General features: G+C 39.0%; 1 protein-coding gene across 1 annotated transcript; it reads left to right on the plus strand.

Annotated features, from left to right (window-relative positions):
- The first annotated feature begins 6,894 nt into the window (after positions 1–6,894).
- PSAT1 (phosphoserine aminotransferase 1) lies at positions 6,895–25,582 on the plus strand. The gene is made up of 9 exons (XM_074166151.1): positions 6,895–6,990; positions 9,258–9,318; positions 10,447–10,516; positions 11,641–11,846; positions 13,461–13,633; positions 14,746–14,915; positions 18,401–18,529; positions 20,950–21,087; positions 21,709–25,582. The coding sequence occupies exons 1-9, from the start codon at positions 6,931–6,933 to the stop codon at positions 21,812–21,814; spliced, it is 1,113 nt and encodes a 370-aa protein (XP_074022252.1). The 5' UTR covers positions 6,895–6,930; the 3' UTR covers positions 21,815–25,582.
- Positions 25,583–25,921: the final 339 nt, after the last annotated feature.

Genomic DNA, 25,921 nt, shown 5'->3' on the forward strand with positions numbered 1-25,921 from the left:
AACATCTCTAAAAGAAGTATTTAAATACAGCCATTCTTTATTGCTATGACCACGGATCGCAGAATAATACACTGTGGAAGAGACCTCTAGGGGATGTCTAGTCCAACTCGGTTAGGTTGCTCTCAGGACCTAGAGAAATGTGAGAACATAAAACTAAAATAATCTAATTGTTTTAAAACTCCTAGGGTTTGTTCCCCATCTTCTTGTTCCTGTCCTTTCACACAGGGAGCTGCTTTGTGGCTTCTGAACTATGGCACAGAGTACCATAGATTTTGATTTGCCCCATGTGGCACAGAAAATCGTATTGTTAAGAAGATGCACTTCATTATGGCCCTGAAAAATAAAGCAGTCTTTATTTGACTTTATATTTTTACACTTGCCTGAGTGCCATGAGAAGGCAATCAGTCAAGAGCCTAATATAATAATTATATAATTATTAGTTCCATTCACTAACTACTGTTTTGTATATAAATGGGAGATCTGTAAAATCAAACTTATCTAATAGGTTGTAGAGATGAAGATGATGTTAAACATTTAAGCAAATTTTAGGGAAAGTGGTTTTAAGCAACATAAAATTTGCGTTTAGAAGAATGAAATAAATTAAATTGTTTTAGTTTAGGGTTTAAGCCTAGGTCATTTGGTCAACAATGGGAATAAATTTTGCTTTTGAATAAACCAGTCAATTTTATGTCCTTAAAACAATGTTTTCTAGGACTTTTTTCACATGCACATGCTTGTGTCAGTCCTGATTTAAAAGAAATTTCTGAAAGTGCAGCAGCTATCTCTGGGAGATTAGGTAGTAGAATCTGACATGGCACTTATCTTTATGAGAAGTTCAAATGTTGAAAACTCATCGTATTGTGCAGTAGTCATGAAAACCTACCTTTTCAAAAAATGGATGAAATGAAAATATTTTGCCTTTAATTCACTATTTACAGTGTTAGCTGAGATTTTGATATGGACTCTGTTTGATACGGACTGTTTTTGTCAATGAGTATTCCATTTGCAGAGTTAAGAGGACAGAGGGTGATGCAGCAATGGAAGATATTTTTCACGTAGAGGAACTAGGCAAGATGATTTGGGCTGAACCGAGGGCTGGGGGAAACACTGTGTAACTTCGTTTTTACTCTGTCATCAGAGTTCTGGAACACAGAAGTTCTGTAGAATTTCCCAAGTCCAATTGCTTGACAATTATGAAGAAACTCATGAATCCTCAAATGGAAATTTTCTATTGAGCAAATAGCATGAGATTACCTTGGCTATTGCAATATTGCACAAGTAATTGCACAATGAAAGTACATTATTTATACAGACTTTGTCACTTCAGAATAATAGCAGGTAATATATTAATCTATGCAATTTTTTAGATATTCTCCCAAACATTTAAGGTCTATTGCTTCAGTCATGATTCTTTCTTTGTGATTTTGGTTTCATTGAACAATCACATGCAATTAGTTTCTTCAGCATTAAAATGCTACATCTTCCCTTTTTAAAATTAAAACTCTAAAGCTAATCACTGTGAAATGGTGGCTAAAATTGTAAATTCAAAATGGTTTGGATTTGTGAAGTTAGGAATTACGAATCTGTTATTTGTCCCTAAAAATACCACAAAGAACTTAAAACAGTTTATGTATTGTGTGCCTATAATCAGGTGGCATAAATACCTTTTATGTTAAATACCACTAGTATTTGCTTTTAAAGTATTAATTATGTCAAAAATCTTCATTTAAAGCCAAACTGACAAGGCAGTTTATAAAGTAGTTACTTACTTGAACATAGTTTTTTTAATGGAATTAGTACTTAACCATCTTCTGGTTTTTTTTTTGTAAATCAGAAACATGAAGGGTTCTCCATCTGGTCACTGGTGTTATTGCGTAGCACTCTGTGAGAATCTGGAGCATGCACTCTACATACAGTTGAATGTTGTATCTGAAGTCAGTAGAGATAATGGATGTAAGGATGTACCTGTGAGCTGTAGGAGAGGTATTTTTTAAGGCTATCATGAGTATTTCAGAAGTTTTAAGGTTTTCAGTAACAATTTAAAAATGCATTTCCAAAAATTATCTCATAAATACTGTTTTGTATGTATGTTTAAGACTAAAGTATTTTAATTTTTTTTTTTTAATTTTTTGTGTATATATACATACATTTTAAGTGATTATGAAACCATTTTACCCTGAGTTTGGATATAAACTGTTTCAACCTCTTGCTATTAGTTAATGTTTTACATATTTGTCTGTGTTCTTGTTTGACATAAAAGCCTGAAATCAATAGGCCAGCTATTTGCTAGAGAACATGTTACTGTTTACTTTTAAAACTCAGGCATTCTTTTTTGACTTCATTTGGGCTTCCCACAAATTATGTCTCATGCTTCATAACTGCAATATTTGGAGCCAGATCTCTGAAAACCAAAATAACCCCAAACACTTGTCTGAACTACCTGCATCTTGTTTTTAAGTCCCACCAAAATTTGCTAGTCTCACGAGTTTGCTGGACCAGAGATCCCAGCTGCCTCCTGAAACAGCTGCCAGGTTGTTACGTAGTCAGCATTATTTGTCTTTTAATAACGACGTCAGTTTGTCACTTATTGTACCAGACAGAGAACTGGTGTGCGCTTGCTCTCCTTGAGTGAGCTGATTCTTTTCCAGCAGTAGTCGATGAAGGTTTTTGTCCAGCACAGTGTGAAGTCACAATGAACTCTAAGTTCACTGGAACTCTGAAACTTTGTTTAAATATTACATTTTCTCTGACTTTTTTATGCTTTGTTTTCCCAGTTACGCATCATAGTAAATACAGCTCTGCTTTTGTGTTAATTATGCAAATTCATGTTCATCTGCAGGGATTTGTGGCACTTGAAGGGTCAGGTTCTCTGTCAAATGCTAGAAGTATTCCTGGAAATTATGGTTTTGAAAGCTTGTACTTTATATTAGATGACTATGAATATTGATATAATGAATTTATGGGTTTTGATGTAATAAAAATACTGAATCATTATTTCTGGTAGCAAAATGTTAAGATAGGAGAAATCTCCATTCAATAGAAACAAAACTATGACCTGGCCTTTACTATTCCTCTTCATTCTCTCCGCTGTAAAAGCATAATAATCCCTTTGCATGTAGCAAAAATGGACTATTCTGTGTTCAGGAAACTTTCTGGTTTATACATCCTTACCAATTTTATTTACTCCTATCAATGCACAACATGAAATATATTTTCTAAAGCTCTGTGTAGCAAGGTTTCCAGCACAGCTGTCCTCTGATCTCATGGAAGCTGCTATTTTTGATCCTTCTGGTCAGGATGGGACTTTCCTGAACTGAAAAACTACAATACCTGGTATTTACTCCCCATGCTCTCAGCTGATACCAGCACCAGCTTGCCTAGTTTCTATTTTTGTGTTCTAGCTCTTCGTCCCAGAGGTTTGAACTACACTTTTAATTCCGAAGTTTTAATTCATCTTGTGGTTTGTGCCACGCACAACTGCCACGCAGTTAAGATTCAAGATCCTGCTCGGATCAGTCGAAGCACTTCCCGTAGGAGTGGCCAGGCTTCCTGACCTGAACCACCAACCTAAACTATTTCTGACTGCTTCCCACTACCCCTGCCTACCCCGGACACCTTTTCCCAGCAGGCTGGAGTTCCAAGCTGCCTCTCAGGGCAGATGTAGGTAGCCTGGCTTGCATATTAGGAAAAGCTGGTATCTCGTTAAGCCTGTTTCAGTTTGAGACTCTATTAAAAATAATTACATTGTAGTCGCATCTACGTTGTTACTGAGGCTTTCAGTTGAGGCTTCTATTTAATTAGAACTGATTTTAATAATTAGCAGTAATGTAGGTGTACTGGGTGTTGTGGTCTGAGGCATGCTTTGAAAGTACCTCAGTGTTTTAGAGAAAATGTGTCCAGCTTGTAATGTCCATGGAGTTTGCTATTACCTCTTTAGAAATGAGGAGGGTTCTGGTGTCTGAAGGCGAGTTTGCTGGGTTTTTCTTAGGCTATAGCCATAATTGAAATGAAGGTTATCTTTGTTTTGAAGCCACTGTCTCTGTTTACAATCTTTTAAACAAAATAACTTGCATAAGATGAAAAGCTATTAACTAAATGCCAGATCAGGCTGTAATATGTACATTCTTTTTATCATTCTAGGTATCAACTGGCTTGACAGGAAAAGGAACAAATTCAAGTCATCAGTATTTCTTCAGAGAAATAATTTGTAATGAAAAATGACCTTTATATAAATTTCAGTATTCACAAAATAATTGACAGCAACACTTCCATTTCTGAAAAAAAAAAAAAATAAATGCAGATTTGGTATACAGGTGATTAATGTTAATAATAAACTTGGTGAATGTGCTTGGGACTAAAGTGGGGTCATCATTACAGGTGACGTTGGGCAGACTAAGGTGTTGAAGAGCTCTGCTTTATGCAGCCACCTACGAGAGTCATGAATTTCATCCAAGATGTTTGAAAATCATGGGGACTCTGCAAAGCCCATCTGTTTTCAGTCATACTTGCTAGCTTGTTTTGTCAAAAGCGATTTACTCCTACTGCCTTTAAAATTAATTCTGAAAACTGGTTGCAAAGCCGTTTGTCTCTCACTAAAACAATTAGCAGAAATTGGATGAGCTGAAGCCTTTCTTTCAGTTACAACAGTTTAATTGCATTAACGCTGTGTTTTCAATGAACTTACAACATGGTATCTTTGGAAAGAATGGTTTAGTATTTAGGGATATTAGCCTAGGATTTGTCAGACCTCAAGGTAAGTCCCAGCTCTGCTATCCATTCTGTGAAATTAATTAAGTTTCGCAGTTCTCCTGGTTTTATTCTCTTTCTATGAAATCCAAATAGCAATTTGCCTGCAGTGGGCTGCCTGGGGAAACAGTGCACCTTAGAGAAGGCAGGGATCCTGCCTGTCTACAAGGAAAGAACTTCACAGAGAATATGAAGATGCTTGGGCACTGTGAAGCCACCTCTTCTGAGTTGAAACGCCATCTGAAATTCATTGTAGTTACAAATTGCTATTTTTAATTTCTCATGCATTTGTACAGATTGCTTTTGGGACAAGAGTCCCAGCTTGCAGCAGCAACTGCAATGGGGGTAAAAACACATTAAAGTTACTGTAGGATGTTCTTTGTTTTTGTTTGTTTCTTTCTTTCTATCCATCTATCCATCTGTCCATTGATCTGTCCATCCATCCATCCATCCATCCATCCATCCATCCATCTACCAATATATCCATCTATGTATGTATGTATCTATCTATCCATCTATGGATCTCCCTATCCATCCATCCATCCACCCACCCACCCACCTATCTATCTATCTGTCTATCTATCTATCCATCCATCCATCCATCCATGGATCTCCCCATCCATCCATCCATCCATCCATCCATCCATCCATCCATCCAGCTATCCATCTATCTATCCATCCATCCATCTATCCACCCAGCCACCTACCTACCTATCTACCTACCTATCTATCTATCCATCCATCCATCTATCCACCCATCCATCCATCTGTCTATCTATCCATCCATCCATCTATCCACCCAGCCACCCACCTATCTATCTATCCATCCATCCATCCACCCAGCCACCCATCTATCTACCTACCTACCTACCTATCTATCCATCCATCCACCCAGCCATCTATCTATCCATCCATCCATCTATCCACCCAGCCACCCATCTACCTACCTACCTATCTATCTATCCATCCATCCATCCATCCACCCAGCCACCCACCTATCTATCTATCCATCCATCCATCTATCCACCCAGCCACCTACCTACCTACCTATCTATCCATCCATCCATCCACCCATCCATCCATCTATCCATCCATCCACCTATCCACTCAGCCACCTACCTACCTATCTATCTATCCATCCATCCATCTATCCACCCAGCCACCTACCTACCTACCTATCTATCTATCCATCCATCCATCCATCTATCCACCCAGCCATCTATCTATCTACCTATCTATCTATCCATCCATCCATCCCTCTATCCACCCAGCCATCTATCTATCTATCTATCTATCTATCTATCTATCTATCTATCTATCTATCTATCTATCTATCCATCCATCCATCCATCTATCCACCCAGCCACCCATCCATCTATCTATCTATCTATCTATCTCTCTATCTCTCCATCCATCCATCTATCCACCCAGCCACCCATCCATCCATCTATCCATCTATCTATCTATCTCTCTATCTCTCCATCCATCCATCTATCCACCCATCCATCCATCTATCTATCTCTCTATCTCTCCATCCATCCATCCATCCATCCATCCATCCATCTATCCACCCAGCCACCTACATACTTACCTATCTACCTACCTACCTATCTATCTATCTATCCATCCATCCATCCGTCTATCCACCCAGCCACCCATCTATCTATCCATCCATCCATCCATCCATCCATCCATCCATCCATCTGCCCACCCACCCACCCACCCAGGGCTGTATCTGCATGGAACCTCGGCCAGGCACGCTGAAATCCCCGTCATCCCTTTGAGTCCTTCCCCGGAACGCACCATTTTTGGCTCCTTCGGGTGACAGAAGCCATCCTGCCGTGCCCGCGGTGTCGCGGAGGACGATCCACCCGCGGAAGGCGGTGGGCAGACCGCCTCGCGCGCCGCAACAGGCTTGCGCCCCGCCGCGCCGCTCCGCGCCCCGCCCCGCCCCGCCCCCAGCCTGATCACGCTGCCTCCTCGTGCCCGCGCTGCCTGCCAATAGGCCTCCGGAGGAGGCGGGGGAGGGGGCCGATGGGCGGGCCGGGCCGTCGTCAGGCCCCGCCCCCTGGGTGTGTGTGACAGGAGCCAATCGGCGGGCGGGCGGCGGGGGGTTTATATCGGCGGCGGCCGCGGGCCTGAGGGGTGGGCAGCGGCAGCAGCGGCAGCAGCAGCGGAGCCATCATGGAGTGCGGGCGGCAGGTGGCGAACTTCGGAGCCGGGCCGGCGAAGCTGCCGCGCTCCGTGAGTAGGGGCCGGGAGCGGGGGCATTGCAGAGGGCTGGGGGTGTCCTGGTCCTGCCGGCCCCGCGGGAGGAGCCGCGCTGGCCGGGGCGGGCGGCTCTGCCGGCCCGCTGAGGGGGGGGTTTGCTGGGCTGAGGCGGCGGGTGCGTTCTGCCTCCCAGCCCCGCTCCCCCGGGGCTTCCGCGGATGCCGACTGGCGCTGGAAGCTCGAGTAAATAGTCATAAAAATAGTCATAGCAACGAAACCTCACTTCTTCTCCCCCTCCCCACCCAATTAAATGCCCCGGTAAGTCCGTTTTTTGTAAATACACCCTAATGTGGCTTTAGGGTTGCTCTCCCGGAGCTTTTTCTGACTTTGATCATCCGGCCGTTCATCGAGGGCTGTATCAGTTCTGTGACGGAAGGAAAGCCCTCAGATGTGCAAGGGTAGCTATGCTGAGTATGTTCCAACCCCATATAATTCTGTGATTTCTCAGCTGCTAAATAACGTGGTAATGCTCTGAGAAATCTGTGCTTAAAAAATGATAGTGAGGGTAGTGTAGACTCAACCCTCTGGAAAGTTGCATCAGCAGCCATAGATTATCCAGTTACATATGGAGAGGGGGTGGCTTCTGCCCAATCCAGTGCATCTGACTTGGAATTTAAGAGTTATATATTGTGGAAGGTTCTGGTTCTTTTCTTAGTTTCGTTCATAGTTTTCTTCATTATTTTATGTGGTATTCCTTTAACAATTTTTTTTAGGGAAACAAATTTGCTGTACAGCAGCTTGTTTGTGTGTGGTTTGTTTTTTTTTTTTTTTTTTCCCTTTTCTCCTCTCATGGAACCATTCTTTGTGGATTATGTGCAAAGAAATTTGTTGTCCTGTCTTGAACCCTTGGCTCCGAAAGGGGCTCTTATTGGAATTGTTGCAGTATCCGACTCTCCAACAGCGAGAACTGGGGTTGGGGTTTGAGGAGCGCATAGCTGAACTCCGTGTAATTAACCTGTTTTCCCCCCTTGCAAATGCAGTTCTCTTAAATGGGCCACTGTGTCACCCCCATTGTTTCACTTTGGTGGTGGGCTGATGCTGCGTATGAAGTGCTCGGACTCACTGGGGCAAGACGGTGGACAGAGCTCTTCATGGCTATTATAAGGCATATCAAACGTCTATTGTGAGGCATGTGCAGATTGTCAGATAAACTTTGATAAAATCCGGTTCTGTTAGTAACACTCTTTAACAAGCATTTTCTAATAGCCTGTGTGTTCCCTTTGACTTTTTTCCTCCTCCTCTGGCATGAATAAGCTTGCATGAGAAACAAAGTGGTTAAAACTTCACAATCTTTAGCGTACAAAGCAGCACAGTTGTTTCTGGTTGACCTCTTGGTGACCAGCTGTTACAGTTGATGGGCCAGGACAGTTACCCTGTCAGCAAGGTAGATTTCTTGTTCCTGCGACTGCCCAGAGCATGTGGTTTCTTGGCAGATCCTGGGCACATGCATTCAGCATTTGTTTTGGTGGCTTTTCTAGCCACCCTCTCCTCCTGCTTCCTTTAGGAGGAGCTAAGAATGTTCTGGCGCTCACACATGAATTTACTGAAATTGTAGGCTACAGATCCGATAGTTAGAATGTAATTACACTTTGACATGCAAGAGCTATGGGAGAAGAAAGAAAAATGGAAGGCTGAAGCAGCAGATTATCTGGTTAGGGCTCCTAGGAGCGACCTGTTTCCTGGCTGTCTCAAAATTTTGCTTCATTTCTTAACTTTCAATAACATAGAGAAACCTTCCAAAGGTGTAAGACTTCATTCTGTGAAACGAGGCCTTGTCCTGTTGGGTCAGCTCGAGGACCTCAAGCTGATTTTTTTCTATATGTGTTCCTCAATACCTTGGTTGTCCTATTTGCAGAAGCCAAGTGAAAGAAGACAGGGTGGAGGGGTGGGAGTGAGGAGTTAAGATACTTGATTAAAAAGAGTGTGCATGCAAACTTTAATGTTCTGTAAAAGACTGGGAGTTACATCCAGGTCCTAGAAATCATTCTGAAATCTGGGAATGTATGTGTTATATAACTTAAAACATGGTCTCTACAACAGTCCACAACAATGCTATCTTTTGAAAAGCCTTCAGCTATTGGCACAACAAAATTATATTGGTGACTATACTTCTGTTAATACCACTTGACAAGTGACAGGTATTTGCAATGTGGAGCATCTGATACACACATGATGCATCAGTGACTCCAGGTAGTGGAAAACTCCCTTAATTTAATTGTGGATTTTTTTTGTTTTGTTAGGTACTATTAGAAGCACAGAAAGAATTGGTGGACTACAAGGGACTCGGTATAAGTGTTCTTGGTAAGACTTTAAAAATTCTATTTTTTCAGAATGTAGTTGTTTAGTAAGAGTTCCTGATACTGGTGTTTCAGGTCCTTTTCTTTTCTAATACCATATTCTGGTAATATGTATGCCCAGAGAATACTTTTTCATACTACTATTCCGTGGGAGACCATAAAATGGTACACAGCCAGATGTTTAGTGATCCATAACAAAGAACTAAAGACAAAAAAGATAACTAATCATATGTAAAATTAGTACTTCTGGATCTGCAGGGATGTGTGTGTATACATATATAGGCAATATGTAAAAAAAGTATTTTATAAATATAAAATCTATGTATGTATACACATACTATACATATGTGTATATATGTATATAGATACAATACATATATTATCTTATAGACTGTCTGGCAAAATGCTTCAGATGTATTTGATGTATAGCATTCTTCCATTAGGAAGGACATTTCCTCCACTGTCATAAGGAGGAAGTGTCTTCTGTGCCGTATGGGTAGCTGATGGTCTTTGCAGCCCCAGTTGTACAAAAATTTTATGCAAGAAGATGGTCAGTGTTTTACTAGTCCTATGAAACTACTTGGTTGCTGAAAGTAGAATGTGCAGCAGTCTCTGTAGGACTGGGATTCGTGTTCTCTTGCAGACGGAAGTAAGAATATGGATTTGATAAAAGGCATTAGTATTAAGTGTCCTTAACGTTTAACTAGGATTACTGCATGAAAAAGCCTTGTTTAAAAAAAAAAACAAAACCAAAAAAAACCCAGAACAAAACCTTACCTTACTCTACACTTGTTACAGCATTAGTAGCAGAGAACGTTTGTAGAGTGAGGAAAACTTATGCCTTTCTAGGGAGTATTTTTTTCACACAGATGTAGTTGTTCCTGGGGGTAGTAAGGTCATGTGAATGCAAGTGGACTGGATTTGCCTAGATCTGAACAAGGTTGGAGGTGTGAGTCTTTTGTGGGTAATTAGGAGCGCTCAGCAAAAACAGTAGGAGCTGGAACTGGGAGTGGCAGCCTTCGGGCATTTTCAGTCTGTAGTGTAAAAGGTTTAAAGCTTAACACAATTTTTAAATAGCATTCATGTATTACCATTCTGTTTCATGTTACTACTTCTTTCCTTTCCACCAAAGAAATGAGCCATCGGACTGCAGATTTCACAAAAATTTTAAATACAGCTGAAAGTCTCCTGCGTGAGTTGCTGTAAGTGAATTACTTCCTGCTTATTTTTGTTTTATGCTTGTGCTAGTTGCATGAATGACTAATGTGGAGACCTTTCCTTGAAAGAACCTGTATCTGTGTCGTGTTTTTTGTTTTTTTGCTTAGATATTGTGTCTGATAGGCCAATAACCTTGGAGAGGACACTGGCATTCTCTTTGTCTGATGGTGATTTATTTGAATGTGACAAAGGGCTTTTAGGAGGTTAAGATGCTTTCTATGTGTCTTCTATACGCCAACTAGTTGACTTTCTTCTGAAATTTTAAGTTGTGTCACCATCATAGAATTCATCAAGGGCCGCAACTTTCTTCAGTAATTGAGTGGAAACAATACAAATTGGCTCTCTAGTGGTAGAGGTGATCTGTGCATTACATGTCAGTCTGATTTTACTAACATAAACTCTATGGATGTGTGTGTTAGAATCACTGATCAGGAGCCCTTTTCCTATTTGTAGTGTGACACATTTATAAGTTTGAAATAAATACATTATTAGAATTAACGTTCTCGTAGTTAATAACGATGGTCATGTCATATCAAAGCTGGCTCTCAGTTACAGCCAGAATTATTGACAGAAGGGGTTTTAATGAATTTGAACAAGTAATTTTTGGGGACTGTATGAACAACTCCTTTTGGCACTTGCTCTGCAAGTACAATTTACTGTACAGTTGCACTTCCAAATTGAAGGGTCTCAATGCTGAATTCTACTGTGAGCACTTTGGTGTGAAGTTCTTAGCCTGACAGAAAAGCCATGAAGCTAGCAATAGACAAATTTACAAGTGAACATTAATTCTGTTGTAATATCTTTCAAGTTTGAGTGTACTATAATAGTAGAGCTGCTCAGGAGTGAATTTGTTCAATGGTATCCAAAGGGGGAGGAAAGCTTGTTTTCAGCAAATATTTTTATCAGTAAAATGTATAGCATTACTCTTAATACTTGAGTTGTTACTTAAGACCAGTGCTGAAGTAAATTAATGGGATTTGGTCTAACCTCTTGGTAAAAAGTCTTCTAAAATTATGTTCTTGCTGATTTGCTGTAAAATGCATAATATCAAGTAGTATGCATCCTTTGTCTTCTGGGAATAATATAAGTGGTTATTTCTTGTATGCAGAAATATACCAGAAAACTACAAAGTAATTTTCCTCCAAGGAGGTGGATCTGGTCAGTTCAGTGCAGTTCCACTTAATCTTATTGGTTTAAAGGAAGGAAGACATGCAGATTATGTGGTTACTGGAGCTTGGTCGGCAAAAGCAGCTAAAGAAGCAGAGAAGTATGCCAAAGTGAATATTGTTCATCCAAAACTAGGATCCTATACAAGTAAGTTGATGATTACATCCATCTACGTGAGTGCTTAGCTTTTAGAATCACTCTGAAAATTGGTTCAACTCAGCTATTGGGTTATTGAATATTAACTAGATACAGAGTTGACTGGTCAGCACTTGGAAGATTGCCTTCCACATTTCTCGTGTTCATCAGTGGGAGATCTGTTAGATGGCTTAATAGTCTCCACCAGAAAAAAATATGGAAACTAAGCTGAGCAGAAAATAAATAGCAAGAAATGAATGTGTATCGGTAGGGAAATGATCTGGGTTGACTGATTTTATTTTTTATTTTTTTTTTTTTTTAGTTAACTGATCTCTTACCTTGCAATATCCCTGCAAATAGCTTATTTCAGTTTCAGGTACACTCAATAGTGAGATTGCTCTGAAATCTAGAAGCATGTGTAGAATTTTCAGGAGATTGGAGACCTGCATTCTGTTACCTTCTTTCAAGGGTTCCCAGATACTTATCTTCCCCACCCTTGTATTGTAACAGGCAGTTGGCTCTGGAATAAAGAGGTGTTTTCAGCTCCTCCTCTTGAAGCTTATTACTGGACACGACATAATCTGAATGACCACAGTGTAGAAGAAAGGTTAACTGTAGTTGAGGCATTGGGATTTTTTATGAAAGAGTCTGTTTCAAGAACACTTTAAGTGCGTAATTTGTCAGTGGATATACATAAACAATTCTTGGGGCAGAGACATACAAGTTCTGGTTTCTGCTCCTGCCAGTCATGCTTACTTTTCTTCCCTCTGATCCAAATTATAGTATTTGAACTGGGAAGAGTGGCAACAGGAAAGGCAAAAGAGTGTCCCCTTGCGCAGTAGTGTTCTAATCACCAGTTAGTATACTAACTTGGAAGATAAGTTTATATGCTCTGAGGCACAGCAAGGAATTGAACCTACAACTTCTCAGTCTAGGGGAGTGTATTCACCATTTGGCAGCTGTAGATGAGGGGAGAGGCAGTAAATAATGGTGGAGGCAATAGCAGCACTTCTTCCCCCTCATGTTTTGCACAGAACAAATGGTTGCTCTTCCTTTCTTCTCTCCTCCAAAACCTGTTCTGTGCTGTCAGGGCATGCCTGTATATTGCCTGTTGACAGAGGAAATCTTAGTTTTGTAAATCAGTTGCAAAGCTTAAACAGGAGATAGGTAGGTAAGCTTGTGTTCAGCTTGGACAAGACCGAAATGCTTCTGGGAATGTACAGAAACAAAACTTTAGAGAACTTTGCCAATGAGAACTTGGATGCTTCAGTGATTCCAAAAGCTTCAGGAGGATTCTTGGACCCAGTGCCTGAATTCCTCTGAAATGCTGTTTCGGACCCCTAGGGCAGTAGTTTGTAGTCTTGGATTGCAACCATGATGAAAATCTGTGGAGAAATAAGGGCTGAAAACCAGAAGGGTGTTTGCCAGCTTAATGATGGCTCACCACAGAATTTTGAGAATGTGCTCGTGTATTTCCTTTGCCGATAAATGATACCTTCCTGGTAACAAGATATTTAATATTTTATACTGCAAAATTGTTCTGGGTTTGCATGTTCAAGTAAAATTGCAGGCCAGGAAAATTACTTGTCTCTAGTGACCTTTGATACTCTTTTCTGCCTGTCTCAGACATTCCCGACCCAAGCACTTGGAATCTTAATCCCAATGCGTCTTATGTCTATTACTGTGCTAATGAGACTGTCCATGGTGTGGAGTTTGACTTTGTACCTGATGTCAAAGGAGCGGTTTTGGTTTGTGATATGTCATCAAACTTCCTATCCAGACCTGTGGATGTTTCCAAGGTATAGTACTGGACACAGTGGCTGCACAAAGCATTTTCAAACTTGAATGCATATAATTAGGCACTTAGAAATGTTTGGATGGCCAGAAATGCTGAGCAGTTAAATTAAAGAAATAATATTTTTTAATTAGGTATCAGATGATGGAGACAACGCCTGAAATTTAGATATTGAAGTCTCAAACTTTATCTGTTGGGTTTTTGTTGGGGTGTGTGGTGGTTATTTTTTTTTTTTTCAGTAAAAGCATTGAACTATGTTGACATTGTTCATGTTAATAGCTGTCCGAGATTATTTGTCTACTGTATGGTCTTCACTGAAGACTATGCTGTAGCTGAAAAACATATCTTCCAAATCATATTTAGTCTGTAGATAGTGTACATGACTATAGCAGGGTACTGTGAATCAGAATTTTTGATCTTGCCTATTATAGGGTAAATCTTTAGCCCCTTTTAAACTGCTAAAGCTTTCTTTGCCTCACTATTACTATGTCTGTTTCATAGATAATACAGAGGCAGAACATAGTACTTGCTTATGTTTGTAAAACGTGTTATGAGTGGGAAGTGTTAATGACTACGGAAGTAGTGTGTTTGACCTTTCTTATCTGTATGTAGCAAAAATAAGGGGCAATTATTAGTGCATTGATCATGGCCTTTTCTGTTCTGCCTCTTTGACCAGGTGGATTATATGATGCCTGTTCTGAAATACCAGATTGGTTGAAAATACTGGGATCTACATGTGAACTTATTTTTAGTGAATTTGCTTGGAGTAGTGTGAAATGGGGACAGGCTGTCTTGAGAATGATTTGTGGGTACTAAATAAATATTTAGCAAATCATTGGGAAATCTGTTGTGATGATCTCTCTCAGTTGAATGAAGATACACGATTCTGGTAATAGACATACATGGGATAACAATGTTAGCTGTAAGTGCACTTTGAAATCAAAACTTCTCCTAACTCTTCTTTAACCTACAGGTTGTTCATTGTCAACACATTCTCCAAGCTGTTCAGTGAGTTGTATGCCTGTTGTATAATGATACTGGTGTATGATTCAGTTATAAGATTTACCAGTGAATGCATGTAGCAAGTCTTTCTTTTCTTTTTTTTTCCTGTTAAAGTTTGGCGTGATTTTTGCTGGTGCTCAGAAGAATGTTGGCTGTGCTGGAGTTACTGTTGTAATAGTACGTGAGGACTTGCTGGGATTTGCACTGAAAGAATGCCCTGTGGTACTGGATTACAAAACGCAAGCAACGAATGGTTCTTTGTATAACACTCCACCATGCTACAGGTAATTTACCCTGCTATTTAATATCTCTTATTCAGAAAGCTACTGCACTGCCATCTGCTGCTGTTACCAAGAAAGGTTTCAGAAGTTGAGTATTTGCCTTCAAGTCACTGATATGTTGGTGTTTCACATGATTCCTGTGAAAATATGGGAAGTGCCCAGCTGCATAACTGTAGTAGGCTTTGATGTTGTCTAGTGGGACTCAGCCAAAAAGACATAATATTTTCAGAAGTAAATATTATGTTGTCATAACTCCATTGGAGAAGTCTCGGGATCCAATTCTGACTTAAATGAACACAACTCTAGTCAATTCAAAGGTGATGCTTCTATCATTGCAAATAAGTAATTTGGCACTCAATCTTGCTTCTTGAAAACTCAGTATAGATTTGATTTAATCCTGAGGTTGTTCTCAGCAATTGAACCTCCAGATCCCTATCACATTAAAATAATCTTTTTTTTAAAAAAAGGGGGTTTAGTCATTATTTTGCTTTATCCTCTTGTAGAACTTTCTGTATCTCTTGAAGTACCACCTCAGTATTTGACTTGGCATCCAAAAATAAAATTGGTCTAGTTTCAGAGTCATTGCTAGCAATCAAGATCATAAAATTGGCATGTACCTGGTGATTTCATACATGCAAGAAGCAGAACAGACTGCATCTTGCTCTCTTAAAATTACAATCTCCTAGCTTGTGATAGGTAGTGAAATGATGCTTTGTTACTGGAATATTTAGGTGTTGAGCCCTTAATATTTACCTATTTTTAATCTGGTGCACTTTTGTGCCAATGTCCACTAAAATGATTATTTTAAAAAAGAAAATCTTCAAACCTGGTGTCCTTTTTTCCCCAGAAGTATTTTTAAGTACTTTGAAAAGAATGATTTCTGCTTCTAAAGATAAGGTTTCCTTTTGATTCAGGTAATTTGATAGTGCAATCTTATATTGTTGATGCTTAATCTAAGCACTTACAGCTTTTTTTTTTTGTACATGTCAGAATTTGCAAGCTTAAGTTGCCTCGTGATGTCCAGCAGATATCAAACACACTGTATAGGCATAAAGTACTGTGATTCCTGTGTTGTAAAGCCTACATTAATGCCATCGCTTACTTAATTTGAGTAGAATTTTAAGTGATACTAATTGTATATTTATATCTGCTAATTCTCACTTTGGGGTGTACTGTTGCAAAAATGCAGAGGCAGTTACCCTCATTTATCAAAAGAACAGTAATCTTGTGAGCATATGTTTATTCTAGGCTTTACGATGCACGACTAATTTTCCCAAGGAGAATGCATACTGTAATGATGTGCTTTTGCTGTCAGCCCGACTGCCCTCTTGGGCAGCCCCAATTTCCTTAGGGCTGGTGTCTAAGACAAGAATTAACCTTACAATGTTTCCAGATTTTTGTCGTCTTTCTGAATGTAGCTTTGTAACGTGGGCAGTATGTGTCTTTTTTTCCCTGATGATTGATAAAGCCTCTGTTTCATGATCAATTATTTTCCCAACTGCCAAGTCACACATACTGTTTTGGACACTGTGTACTTGCACATGCCAGGTTTTCAATCCAGCCATTCACGTTTTCCAAGTACAAAGCTATTTCCATTTGAAAAACCAAGTTCTACTTAATCTTAGCACTGAGCATAGTGTTGCTCCTCTGGTTTGAAAAGCAAGGCAAATTAAATTCTTCAGCTTTACTTTAGCCATGGCAAAGAACTTTCTGAAAAGGAAGTGCTGCTTTAGCTGTAACTTGGTATCTGTTAATAACGTTAACAGGGTAGTAGGAGGTGAAGGGAGAAGAAAATAAAGTTGAACTAACAGTCTTTCTCCTTTCTGATCGCTGTCTTGCCAGATTTCACTTCATGCTACAGACCCACATTGGAGTACACTCCAGAATGTAACACAGACTGAAATGTTGGCAGGGTGCACATCTGTTTGGCTTGGCTTTAAATGCCTGTTCCAGTTTTTGTAAGGAACTGGCAAAGCTTCTTAGTTCTCTTTTTCTCTACTCCTTTCCTTGCACTCTCTAATGGTTTGCTGGCAGACAGGCAGGAAATATTAACTGAATTTGCAAAAGCTACTTCAGCAGGATGTTAAATTAAATTAAGGTGATGCTAATGGCTTTAACCTCTTGGTGCTATGGAGCTTGACTTTTTTGACCCTAATCTGCTTTGCTAAATGAACAATGAATTTGCTATAGAAGTCTCATTTCCAAGTGCCAGGGGTTTATTTTGCACTTAAAATTGCTCCAGAAACACTATTTTAACTTACATGAAAGAAAGATAAAAGACTTCAGCTGGCTGCATTTTGTGGATGACTCTAAGGCTGATATCTTTAAACCTTACTTGTCCAAGAAGTTTCATGCAAGGAAGTGAGGACAAGAGGTGGATGTGGCCCTGCATATTTGGCAAGGGCCTAGGTGTAAATCCTTCACACTGGGGTTGTTGACAGCGTGCTGTCATAAATGTGGCAAGATTGTTCTCTCAAAGCTACAAGGTCCTTTGTATAAAAGGCAATATGTAACCTTGCTTATTCTGCAGTCTTTCTTCAGTGTTCAAAGATTTGATGATGGCATCCATTGAGAAATTAAAAGCAGAAAAGAGTAAAACAGTCTCCTGCTAGATTTGCAGTAGGGAAACTTGTAGGGTAATGTTCTCCGAGCACTCCCTTGGAATCTGTAATGAAGGGATTAATAAAAGCAAACTTGTTGGAAATATGCCATAGAAATGTGTGAACAGTTTATTATGTAAAGTGTTGCAGTCATGGGAACTGCCTGAACTTGAACAAGCTGAGTTTTGTAGCAAAAGCACAAAGGCGAAAGGCCTGGGGGATTTTTTATGTTGCACTTAGTAACTAGCATTGAAATACTTGGTCCCAAGTCAGGGGATGCCAGTAGACTTCCAGGTCTCTACTTAGAACTTAAATGGTAATGAATAATTAAGTGTAATACATCATTACTTGTTTCACCCAACTTCACTATTTATGTGGGAAAAAAGGTTTGGTTTTTTTAGGCAGAAATGGAATTATAGTTTCTATTTAACATTCATGAAAAAGGGATTAGATTCCTAGCATTATTAATGTACATACATTTGAGATTTACCCCTGCGTCTTCGCTTGAGCAGCTGCACAGGGTGGATGGAATTTAGGACTTTACAGGCAGTTGTGTGGTCAATGAACTGGTGGTCTGTGCAGCGTATCCAGGGATGTCCTTGGGAGCTCTGCAGCACTTGTCCTTCTGTGGTACAAAGGATTAAGTTTGGTCCAACAGATTTGTGTAGCATTTAAATTTCAGGATACTTCATCTATGTCCAAAAAACATTGCCTGCTTAGAATTGTCATAATTAGTAAAATAGTCCAGATTCCAAGTTGTTATCTTAAGCACCCTAAAACTGTACATAACATGTTGTTGCTGAAACATTTTGTGGACTATTAAACAGGACTCTTTTTTCTGTTTTTTTGCTAAGTAATCTGACTGAAAAATGTTCTTTCCTCCTGCAGTATTTATATCATGGGATTGGTACTGGAATGGATAAAGAACAACGGCGGGGCTGCAGCTATGGATAAACTTAGTTTAATCAAATCACGGATGATTTATGATATTATAGACAAATCTAATGGATTCTATGTGTGAGTTGCTATGCTTTTGCCTTGGTTTCAATATTGCAGAGCCAAACATATTCATAACTTTTAAGAATCTTATTACAGCATATTTTTAAAGTTACCTTTTCAGTATGTAGAAATTTTGAGGAATCCTACAAGAACTAATTGTGCAAATCATTCACTTTAACTATGCAAGGATGAGTCTCATTCCAGTAGCAAGCTATTTCAAGTTATCCTGTGTAGATCAGTTGTGAAGCATATTCTAAACTTAATAAAGTGCAGGACCCTAAAAGAAGAGTATGCAAAAACCAGATATGGAGGTTTTGTTTGTATGCTTACTGAATCTCTTGGGGAAATACAGGCCAAAACAGAGAAAGTGGCTTGTAAGAAGTTGTAGAGACCACTTTTGCATCATATTCTTCCTATCATCTCTTTCAGTAGTCAGTCTTCTCTTTCTCTGTCAAGCAAAGCATTTTTATTAGCTAATTTTGCAAATTCAGAAACAATTTCTGGAATAGAAAGAGGAAGATCAGACCTAGATGTAGTCAAAATGTAATACATCTTTTTCATACAGTTAATTTTCTTCACTTATTTTTGATGGTTTTCCAAAGCAGATTTAACCTTGTGATTGTTACATAGTGTTGCAAAGTACTTTTGAGCTTACAGGACCAAAAATATGTATAGTTAAAAGCCGATGCTGTAATTTGGAATAATTCTAATACTTGCCAAGCTCAAAAACTACTAATTGACTATGAAAGTACAAAATATTTTTTGGTATAAACGCAACAGTTTTGGGACCTAATTAACTTTCAAGTTAAAGTTAGGATAGGGCAAACTAAATATGAATTTTTAAAGTAAAGCTGGCTGCAACCTTAATTGGCAGGGATATAGTTTCATGATAATATTTAATACATTCTGCTTATCCATTTAGTTAATCGGAACAGCCTTGCCTTAGCATTGTCATGATCAGGAGTGTGATCCTACTCTACTGAAATCCAGTAAGCAAATGAAGCTTTGGAAAGTAAGCAAATGACTGCTTAGTAATGCTCAGTAAGCAAATGAAGCTTTGGGGAAAAAAAAAAATAACCAAACCAAAACATTTTTTGGCAAATAGGTATTTGTTTCTGGCAAGCTGGTCTGCAAGGCTGTGAGTGGGAAATGCAATGCAGATGGGATGGTAAATAGTCAATTGGGAAGGCAAAGCAAGCTTCGCTAGCTGAAATGTGTATGTCTTACTAAGCAATACAGTTAGACTGTGGATTTTTTTAATTGTGTCTGTGACTAAAAGGAGGACTTATCTGGAGCTGCCTTCCCAGCTTAAATGTGCCACCTAACCTGTGGCATGCTTCACTGGGTAGGGAGTGTAACAAGCCATTTAGTGAATGGAGACTTTATTCTACAAAGTGCTGTGTGCCATTTTCAGTTTGCTTTCCAAAGTCTGTACACCGAGTTACACTGGATTGCCTAATAGCAACTGGATCTACTAAAAACTATAGTGTAGATACAGCTATTCAAATATGGGAATGCTTACAAGAACAGTGTTTTCTTGGTTGCCTCTGAGGGAGAAAATTTGCACGTGCAGGTATTATGATTGATCTTTTTCTCTTCCTAATGGAGACATCTGTACAAAGGAACAAGGAAGGAACTAAAAAAGAATTATACCCATTCTTTGTCAAATAGAATAATAATAGGTATGAAATTTACATGCAGCTTATGAGAACTTATTCCTAACGAATCCCCACAAGAATCTACATCACAGCCTTAGGAACAAATAAATCTGCAGGCTTCGTATCTCTAAGAGATTTGCACCTCATATATATATTGTGGCCCTGTATGCAATGCAAGATTTATTCTAGAGGTATCTCTTCTCTAGTATTACTCAGAATCATGAACATAAGTAATGTATGGTGGACTGAAACCGCTACCAAAAGTCTCCAGTGTCCCTGGAAATTTCCTTATGCTGTGTTTTTACTCTTCCTTTAGCTCCGTTTAGCTGAGTCAGGCTCAATTCTGGTAGGATTTGTGACTAGCTGAGTAAGAGTAAGTGTGTCAGTCTTTGAAGATAAAGACAAGAAACTGCTTGAGGCTTAGTCATAAAGTGTGCTGTAACTAACCTCCCTTACCCCGGGGAAGTGTAACTGACTGTTGTGGGTAGAGTGCTGGTTTTTATTATGTTTTTTTAATTGAGGTCTATTTACAAGCCTCCTGTGCATTCCTTTGGGGCAATTTTGAGTATGTCAGGAAGGGTTAATAGAGCTTTCCACTTACTGTTTCTGTTATCCTACTTGGGTAAAAAAAGGAAGGTTTCTTTCTTTCATTTTCAATTATGGTGGAATGATTTTGGTGCTAAACAGAGGCAATTATTCAGTTTCTTAAATTGCATGTAGCTGAAAAAATGTAAATTTAACACAAAATGGATTAATCATTACATTCTGCAACTTTTCTAGGTGTCCAGTGGAGAAAAAGAACCGAAGCAGAATGAATGTCCCTTTCCGTATTGGCAGTGTAAAGGGTGATGAAGCACTGGAAAAGAAATTTCTTGAGAAAGCTGTGGAACTTAACATGATATCTCTGAAAGGGCATCGGTAAGTCAGATGAATTCCTTTCCTGTGCAGAATAAACTGTGACTACAGTGATACAGTAGTAGGCATTTTGCATTGACTTACCAGCATTTCTCACTCGTAAGCTATTCCTCATATTGTTTTCGCATGACTTTGGAATAGCAGTCTAGAGCCAGTAATCAGAGACTGCTGGTGGGTCAACTACTGCTTAGGTGTGGTGGGGCTCAGAGAGCTTTCTCCTTAATTCCTTTTTCTTCTGCAATTTGATAAACCTGGCTCTGTGCAAATGCCAGAGAAGGTGACTCTTGAGGTTAGATTCTGTCACCGTATAAAGCCTTTTATTACATGGCTTGTCAACCTGGTTGCAAGAGTTCCTTCCCATGTTCAGTGGTGTTTGTGGATTAAAGAAGATAACTTTTTGATGTCACAGGGCTGCAGTGTTGGAGCTGTAAATAACTTAAATACTGAGTCTCTCCAGATTGCAAGCTTGCCTTGAATAATTAAATGTTGATTCTCATTCACACAAAATGTGAATTTTATCCCTTTAGAGTAGGGGTAGGTTTAAATGGCAATGAATGTTACTAATGTCTTTTTTAGAATTTACAAAATATTTCTATTTTTTTTCCTCTCATCTTTTAAATTCAGATCTGTGGGAGGAATCCGTGCCTCTTTATATAATGCGGTGACTGTAGAAGATGTTCAGAAGCTTGCAACGTTCATGAGAAGCTTCATGCAGATGCATCAGTCATAAGTACCCATGAGCTGAAGCCATGCTGCGCATCTAGGAAATAAAGCTAAGGGGGTTTGAAAGTTACTGTGGTACTGCACAGCTGTAGCACACAAGTTATATTTTCTTTTAGTTCCTGTAGCTATTTTGGTTAACTGCATGGGATTGAGGCCCAGTCTTGCAATGACTTGGCATCCTTGGCTTCACTGAAGGTGAGGATCCCTAGACTGATCAAGATTGGTTCCAAAATTTGCAAAACAGTATTCTTAATGTGTTGTTAAAACATGAGTAGCATTGTGAGATGCTATGGATCTGAGTCTGTTTCTTGCTTCTAATCACAAATGACTTCCTCAGCAATGCCTTGTTTTAGTAAACTTCAGGAGGCAACATTTACATAACCTTTTTGTAAAGCTTTACAAATACTCTGCACAGTGACTCTAGAACTAACAGTAAGTGTTCTCTAAGGATATCTAGTTGGTTTATCATATATATATGCCAACAATATACCACCAGCAGTATTTTGGAGTTAATATCTGTGTTCCTAACTTGACCTTGCCTTCAGACTTCTGCTTCCATGCTGGAAGTACTGTCATAAATTCCATGTAGTTATACATACTGTGGTTAAAGTCTCTGTAAGACTGGGCCTTTTTTCTTATTATCATTTATTGGCTTAAAGCTAAGATGCACGAGTCTGTAATTAAACCAATTTATAAGATGTTTATTTGTCTATGCATCTTGTATATTAAACTTCTCTAGGTTATTAATTTTATATTCTTACTTTGGAGTACGCATATTCCTACCAAAAACTTGTTTTTAGTTTGTTAACCTTATGCCAAACTGGATTGCTCTATTCTGCAAAAGGGATCTGTGACTTTCTCTGCACCAAATTCCTAGCCCAAAATTCAGCAGACTTTCATGTCTGGTGCTTCTTAAACATCTTCCCTCTCTAATTGCTATAGTATTTTTTCTGCCTTTTCATTGCTTCAGTTCTGTATCCGTTTGTCTGTAGGGCTTTGCTCAGCTGCAGTAAATACAAGTCTTGACTTCTCTGCCTTTTCCTGACAATACATCAGACTTTTGGTTCAACTCTTCCACTTGATCCTTCCAGCTTATTCCAGACTTCGGTACTCTGGGCTAGAGAAGGAACTGTGGTTATGCAAAAATCTTCTATTGAAGTACTCTTGAGTTACTTTTTTCCTTCTTGGCTTGTGAATTTACTGCCAATGACCATATAGTGACACTAGCCTCCTATTTTAACTTAGGTAGAAGCTGTCTGCTAGTATCATAGTGTTTAGCATTACTGCAGCTGGTTTCAGTCTGCAAAATCTTTGGTACAGGATTGGGATTTTTTGATCTTTATGTAACACCAGTACAGTGGTAACACTGTCCCTTTCTTGGTAGAACCTCACAGCAAGTCAGTGAATTTGTGCTAGGGTTGAGTTACATTCCTACTGGAAAAGTCATAATTTTATGACTACTGTTTTGAGATTTTTATCAACTTAGTGTAACTCAAAGTAATTAAACAAATCAGATGAAGAAAATAAAACTTAATCACAGCATGCTGTCGTACCAGTGTGTCTGAAGCCTTTGTTTTTGTCACTTTCAGAAGGATGAGGTCATGCATAATGTGCGTTAGAATTTTAGATTTCAGTATCACCCTTTTCCCTAAAAAGCAGTGTTTTATTTTTCTGAAACTCTTTCCTACAACTAGCATAGAAATAAGAGTATTACTATGAGAAGGCTTTGAGAACCCTTTTTGCCCTGCCAGTCATGAAGATCTAATTCAGCTTCCATATCAAGCTTTATAACTTTCTAAAATTCTACTTCCTCTGAATTTCTCTGCACTTGTTTTCAACAGCTGTGGCTTCTCCCTCTTTCCAAAATTTAGTAAACATTTCTATTTTATAATAGCCTTGAATTCCCCTTAGCATGTATGCTTTTATGTGTGATTACAAAAAAACTTGCTCTGCTCTATGCAGCTGATTCACGAACCCAATAGTGAACCTCTTTGCTGCTTCTGAATTGTGCCTAACATTTGTCAATTAAAGACTTTTTTTTTTTTTAATGCAGAAAGGCAAAAAATTGTGTAAAAGCAGAATGTGAAGACTACAATAGCAGTCAGTGATTGAATATCATGTGAGGGGGATGCAGGAATGCTGGAGCATGTGCTGAACAATTTAGTTACTTGATTTGTTTCAGACTTAACCATGCAACAGTTCTACCCTTGCAAGCTGCATTCCTGAACAATATAATCGGGATATTGAACCATGCTGGACAGAGAAATTGCACTTCCTCTCATCAGATGAGCAAGAAGAATTTCAGCAGGGGGGTGCTGAGAGTCCTGGTCTGTCTTCCCTATGTCAGCACTTCCAAGCTGGGTCAATAAAGGCAGCGTTTGGAACTAGGGTTTTTCTCTTTCTGATATGAATAGTCCTAAGGCATTCAAAGGTGTTGAAAAATAGAAATAAAATATTGGTCTCATCTGAGTTTGTGCATGTAGAGACGGAATTGTAAGATGAGCTCTTCTCAGTCAACGGTGCTTTCAATTCCTCTTCTAGTGAGTTGTCTCTATTACATCTTCTAGCTCTTGTGCTTGATTTCACAAAAGTGGCTGCTTCCATTCTCTTTAGTTGGTGGTACAAAAGTCTCTGGCCACCATTTTTTCCAGGCCTGGCTGAAAAAGAGAAAGCTGCTGAGGAGGTTGTGCACTCCCTCTGTTCCTGCTCTGCAGAGTGAGGAGTGCTTTAGCCCAGGTGAGAAGAACTGTAGATCAGGAAGGTACTCTGTCCAGGAGACTCCTGTCAGTTGTCAACAATAGGGTCTTTCTGTGGCAGTGGTGGTACCATCTCTAAGCCTGGCACAAAAGAATTAAATAAGAATTAGAAGTCTGGATTGCCACATCCTTATTCTAATTCTAGTGGGGATAAATAATTCATGTGGACAGACCTGACCCTGTGTCAGTTGACACTCTGTATTTTCATTTTTTTTCTTTTCTGTTTATTCCTGTCTTTCTTTTCAACTTGTAACTGGCTTAATATTTTTAGATATACCTGGGGATATTTGGATGTAAAAAGTCTTAGTGTATTCTTGACTTTCAAGTAAATGTTTGGACGAAACGGAAATAAAAGAGATCATACGCTGATGGATTAGAAGTTTTCAAAGTATGCTGAAAGCATTATTAGGTCTGGCACTATATTGGTGTATGATTAATGTTTGCTGTATTAAATTCTCTGGATAGAAAATAAAATGAGGGTGAAACTCTTTGTATTTGATAAGGATGTACCCAATTAAAAATTGAAATGTTAAAAGGTTTTACATGAAATCAGTCACTTTAATTGGAAAGCGGTATCCCTATTCCTGTTGGTAATTGGACTCTTGATAATTTAAAACTAGGATTCATGACAGTCTGTGATAAATTGGTCCCTTTTAGGCTAAAGAAGCTAAGAAGTTATAATTACTGATGGATTACTGAATGGTTGGAGGAGTATGATCAAAGAGATGCAAGGAGATACGTAGAAGAGCTTGTAGCTTGTGAAGATATATTTATTTTTTTTAAGTAGCTAAGCAATAAATGTGTATTTGATGTGACAAAAACAAAAGCAGTACAGTTTCTGAAGTCCCAGAAAATTTTAATTCAATCTTCTACCTTTGCATTATGCATAAAAAGCAAAAACCGAGTGGTTTAGTAAATGGATTAATTACAAAAAAATGAAGAAATCAAGTGCAAAAGATTGAAATTTGCTAAACTATTACAAGAGAAATTACCATTAAACTGCTTAAAACTTATAATATAATGAACAAATCTGAGTGTGATTCTTTGTTTTCGTTCCATGATGTAGACTGAAGATATTCGAGAGACGTATTGCTAAAACTAGGAATTGTAGTAACAATTCTTGCTGTATAATTGAATAAATACTTTTCCATAGCATAAGCAGTAGGTTTTGGATTTGAAACAAACTGTATGAAACCTTCAAATTCTGGTGCTAGATTTTGTTGCTGGGCAAGCCAGAACTAAAGAATTGTTAAGAGCTGGAAAGCTTAGTTCTGGGCTGGCACTGCCCTGCCAGTGTAGGCTCACACTGGCTTGTAGCTTTTTCTCCCTGCCAGGGCAGCCCCAGTCATGCTGCTTTT

This window comes from Numenius arquata, chromosome Z (assembly GCF_964106895.1).
Source record: "Numenius arquata chromosome Z, bNumArq3.hap1.1, whole genome shotgun sequence".
Lineage (NCBI taxonomy): Eukaryota > Metazoa > Chordata > Aves > Charadriiformes > Scolopacidae > Numenius > Numenius arquata.

Coding starts and splice junctions, on each gene's coding strand:
- PSAT1 (XM_074166151.1), top strand. CDS start 6,931: ATGGAGTGCGGGCGGCAGGTGGCGAACTTCGGAGCCGGGCCGGCGAAG. Junction 6,991..9,257: donor CGGCGAAGCTGCCGCGCTCC/GTGAGTAGGGGC, acceptor TTGTTTTGTTAG/GTACTATTAGAAGCACAGAA. Junction 21,088..21,708: donor ATATCTCTGAAAGGGCATCG/GTAAGTCAGATG, acceptor TTTTAAATTCAG/ATCTGTGGGAGGAATCCGTG.